We start from the raw sequence: 5,000 nt of genomic DNA, 5'->3' as shown, positions 1-5,000 counted from the left end.
TGACCATTCCACATAATTCCACCAGCTCAAAAACCACCGCAGAATCCCTTCACCATTACAGTAAGACTCAATGTCACACATACACACACGCCCCCATGGGTTTAGCCACACACACATAGTTCAAACACACACAAGCACGCACGCACGCACGCGAACATGCACAAATGGACCGTTGTGAAGCCAGACTCACAGGGTAAGCAGCTCGGACATGTTACTGAGGCTGTGGTTGGACAAGGTGCTGATCTGGTTGTTACTCAAATCACTGCAAAGAAAACCACAGCAGATGCATAAAGACACACACACACACACACACACACACACACACACACACACACACACAGGCATACATGCACGGACAGACACACACACACACACACACACACACAGGCATACATGCACGGACAGACACACACACACACACACACACACACACACACACACACACACACACACACACACACACACACACACGCACATGCTTAAATAAATAGGTATGTAAAATTGATGTGTTTGTGTGTATGTACTGTATGTATGTGTGTGTGCGTGTGTGTGTGTGTGTGTGTGTGTGGGCGTGCACAAGTGTGTTCATGAGTGGTGATTATGTGTGTGTGTGTGTGTGTGTGTGTGTGTGTGTGTGTGTGTCTGTGTGTGTGTACGCCTTCATGCCAGCGGGACACTGCAACTTTATCAAATGTGAATTAATATGTGCGCAGGAGAGACTCACATTAGCGTTAAGTGTTTGTAATTGGAGAGTTCCACAGGGACCTGAGTGAAGTGGTTTCCATCCAGATACCTGGCAGAGCGAGGGAGAGAAAGAGACAGAGAGACAGAGAGAGAGAGAGAGAGAGACAGAAGACAGAGTGTGGGAGTGGCAAAAAATATGGATAGAAACAAAAGAGTGAGAGAGAAAAGTAACAGCACGGAAGATGAAAGATGATCCGGAAAGATGTGAAAAAACAAAGAAATATGGGGAGGGGAGGAGGGAGGGTTGAAAGAAGGAACGGCGAGAGGGAGAGAAAAGCAGAGAGGGCGAGAGAGTGGGGGGGGGGGGTAATTAAGTTATTTGAGCATAGAGGAAATTCCTCATCTTCAGCAGTGTGAACAGTCATTACCGCCTGAGCCATAATAAACACCAGGGTTTAATATCCCCACAGGCACCGTAAAGCAACAGTCTATCTCCTTCCCCTCCGTCTCCCACCCTCGCTCGCTCGCTCGCTCTCACATTCCGCCGAGATCGTATTGCTGTCGTGGCGTGACGGCACGCCATCAATTCAGCGTCTTCATTAAGTCTTTGTTAATACTGGAGAAAAAACATGTTCCCCGCAGGAGGAACTGTCAGATGATTGAAAATCGCCCATCGCCTGTTATATGTCATGTAATTCAGAGTTAATGTTCTGAGGTCACCGGGGACCGTATGGGTGTGTGTGTGTGTGTGTGTGTGTGTGTGTGTGTGTGTGTTTGTGTGTGTGAGCAAGTGTGAACCTTTGTCTCCTGGGATCCCTTTCAATAATAAAAACCTCAGTAGTACGTACTGTAACAACCTAATGCAAGTGTGCTGATAAGTGTATACATACAGACCTTCCAACCGACATATTTATATTTATACGTGATTAAGCCGCTCTATATTCGACGTACGGATGGGGCAACAGAACGGTCTCGCTTTTTTTTGTCCGAACCCGACAAAACTTGTAGAGTCGGCAACTTTATCCCAAAGTCTTCCATTAACCATCGGCGGTCAAATCAAATCTCACGCGCGTCTTTTTCGCTCGGTGGAGTCGGACGCGGGATTGGCCCGGCGACACGAATCCAATCCTTTTCTTACAAGGGCTATATTGGATTGGATTGAAAAACGGCGGGGTGGGGCAGGGCGGGGCCGGGTGACTCACAGCTCGGTGGTCTCCTTGGGGAGGCCTTTGGGCAGAGTGGTCAGACCCTTGTTGCTGCAGCGCACCACCGTGTCCAGGCAGGAACACTCGGCCGGACACCGCAACACCGGGGAGCAGCTGTTCTCGTCGTTGGCTAAAGATTAAGGAAGGGAGGATAGACGAACGAAGGATCCATCCGTGGAGATAGAAGGGGAGAGGACGGGCGGATGGAGGGATGGGGGAGTAGAAAGAAAATACAAGTGGAGGAGAGAGTGTTAAAAGAGTGACAAAGGGCAAGTTAGAACAATCCCTACGAGACACTCTGATCTCCAGCCATTGGTGCGGCAAAAAAGGGTAGAATTATCAGGACTCAGAAAAGGAAATATGTATTTGGTAACGTTGGCGGGGTTGTTATGGGAACAAACACCAGAGCAACAACGAAAAATAAATAATCCCTTCGGCCACAAAAAGATCTGAAGCTTCAGCCCACAACATTTTCAGAGGCAAAGGCGCTTTCTGCCGGGTCTCACCGTCATCGCAGGCAAAGTCCTGGACGGCCACGTCCTGGATGGGGATCTCCCGCAGGAAGTAGGGGCTCTGGCAACGCGGGTTGCCGGTCACGATGCGTTTCCTCCTCAGCCAGTCACCGAGCCAGGCCAGGTGACAGTTACAGTTGAAGGGATTGGCCAGGAGGTTCCTGCGGGAGAGGAGGAGAGAGAGAGAGAGACTTGCTGCTTGTTAACTGTCAACTCTCTCAGTGGAAAGGTGACTTTGCGTAGTTAAAAAATACTTAATTCAACAACTAAAATGAATGAATAACTTCATCCACTTTTTGGCACAGCTCTCTTTACAATCCCAATTCAAAATTGCTCTGTATTCAAATAAATTGTACCAAGCAAAGAAAATAAGTTGTCACTATACTTGGTAAGTGTCACCGTTTCCATTTATTCAAAAGTAAAACAATTTTATCGAGGAAGGACATTCTGAAAGATCCTTCCCCCAAAGAGTATTATTCTAAAATATTGTCATAATTGCAGACACAAAGGACACTGCAGGGGAATGTGTTGTGTATGTGTGTGTGTGTGTGTGTGTGTGTGTGTGTGTGTGTGCGTGTGTGTGTGTGTGTGCGTGCGCTCACAGCGTGGACAGGGAGTGCAGGGTGTCAAAGGCTCCCGGGTTCATGGAGGTGATCTGGTTGTCGTAGAGCGACAGCAGACGAACCGAGCTCAGACCCACGAAGCTGCTGTTGCTCACGCAGCTGATACGGTTACTCCTCAGCATCCTAGACACACACATGCACGCACGCACACACACACACACACACACACACACACACACACACACACACACACACACACACACAGAAATGCAGACGTATACAATTTCTTTCATGAAAATAATGCATTTTAATGTCATGTACAATCAGAGGTGAATGTTACAATACAACGTTATTTAAATGTACTTGTATATGTGTCACTATGCAAAGGGTGAGTTTGCATATTGAATTTACATTTGCTGAGTGAATTTGATAGCATATATGCATGCTTTAAGTGTCTGTGTGTGTGTGTGTGTGTTGTGTGCTCTCACAGTGTGCGCAGGCCGCTCAGGCCCTTCAGCATGCGGTGGTGAATGTTCTCCAGTCGGTTGGAGGTCAGAATCAACTCATTGACCCCTGTAGCGCCTTCAAACGTCCCCTCCTCTATGTCAGTGATACGGTTATTACTCAGGTTACTGCGGGGAGGGAGGGAGGGAGGGAGGGAACATGGCATTACATTCTACTACACAGAAAGTTAATGTCTTATTTTCAAAGTCGAGGGGACCCAAGGCGTGGGGCAGAACATTGGAAACATGAAAGAGAGAGAGCGAGAGAGAGGAGGGGCAAGAGAGAGACATTAAGACAGAAAGGGGAGAGAGAGGCGAGGAGGGGAAGGCATGTGAAGAAAAAAAGCAAAAACAAAACAAACAGTTCAATAGTGCAAAGCTGCGTTAAAAGCAGGGGGTTGTACTCCGAGCACGTCGCAGTGGTTTGCTGTTTTCCGCCCCAATGTATTTTCCGTTATTTGGGGTTTTGAATTGACCCGCGAGCGACCTCGCGGCCCTCGACGCTGATAACCTTCCCTCGCTCGGTTACTCAGGAGGGAAACGATCAAATCAGATTTCTGTTCTTCATTACTCAAAGCGTTTGGCTGCGTGACCCGCGCGTGACTCCCTGAACGTTTGAACTGACATTTTGTTTTCTGCTTCCAAACACACGTCTGACTCACATCTTCCTCAGCTGAGGCAACTTCTTGAAGATCCCTGTCGCCTCCAGCACCGTGAACTCATTGTTGTTGAGACGCCTGTAAACAGAGAGAGAGGGTGAGGAAAGAAAAGACACGCAGACGGTTAAAGGGTGAACAGAGTAGACAAGGGCAGGGAGAGGAATGATAGCAACGAGCGCCGAGACCCAAAACAACGGCCTTAGAAACATGCACGCCCTCACGCAACAAGGGCAAAAAGACACAGACACACCCGCACGAGTGCCCACCAACGGAGGCACCCCACCGCCGCCGCACGCCCTCACCTTCTCACGGAAACCACAACCCTTCAAGCCAACCGGGCGGGGACTTACAGCTCGGCGGTGTACTGGGGAATGTGGTCGGGGATCTTGCTGATCTTCTGGTTGGAGCAGTCCACGGTGGTCCCCTCGCAGCGGCACTTCTCGGGGCAGGCCAGGTCGGCGAAGCAGTCGCCTCCCAGCTTGCTGCGGTAGTCCTCCGTACCTGCGTAGCCACGGCGACAACAACGACAGAGCGACCACAACGTCAACAACCGGCGCCGCGGTCAGGAAGGCCGCTGTCGGTTCCAATAGAAATAATCTGGGCTGGTCGGGATTGGACGGGGAGGTGGGGTTGGGCGGGGGGCTGGGGTGGCCAGGGTTAAGGCCCTGAGATGTGGGAACATCTGTGAAGCGTGGTTTGATTACTGGGATTTACCGTTCATTTGCCGATGTCAATTATGTTGAGGTGTTTTTTTTCCCTTCATTCTGGCGAGTCATGCCATGCTCTGAATGTGGGCTGGTCAACGAATTTGGAAAACTATGATAAAAGACTATGTTGAATAAATGTAACATGGCAAGTTCCATAGAAAGTACTT

The 5,000-nt window shown here is 49.3% G+C and overlaps 1 protein-coding gene across 1 annotated transcript in view; it reads right to left on the bottom strand.

The window, feature by feature from the left end:
- slit2 (slit homolog 2) overlaps positions 1-5,000 on the bottom strand; it is a 92,994-nt gene that overhangs the window by 15,129 nt on the left and 72,865 nt on the right. Inside the window, exons 17-24 of the mRNA XM_079998842.1 lie at positions 4,477-4,627; positions 4,130-4,204; positions 3,453-3,596; positions 3,004-3,147; positions 2,396-2,562; positions 1,887-2,019; positions 725-793; positions 191-262 (exon numbers count right to left, since the gene is read on the bottom strand). Of these exons, the coding sequence (XP_079854968.1) occupies positions 191-262; positions 725-793; positions 1,887-2,019; positions 2,396-2,562; positions 3,004-3,147; positions 3,453-3,596; positions 4,130-4,204; positions 4,477-4,627 (955 nt within the window). The remainder of the gene's footprint in view (positions 1-190; positions 263-724; positions 794-1,886; positions 2,020-2,395; positions 2,563-3,003; positions 3,148-3,452; positions 3,597-4,129; positions 4,205-4,476; positions 4,628-5,000) is intronic.

Source organism: Zeus faber (genome assembly GCF_960531495.2).
Source record: "Zeus faber genome assembly, chromosome: 4".
Lineage (NCBI taxonomy): Eukaryota > Metazoa > Chordata > Actinopteri > Zeiformes > Zeidae > Zeus > Zeus faber.
The sequence above is the reverse complement of the archived record's forward strand: the minus strand, read 5'-3'. Positions and strand labels throughout refer to the sequence as shown.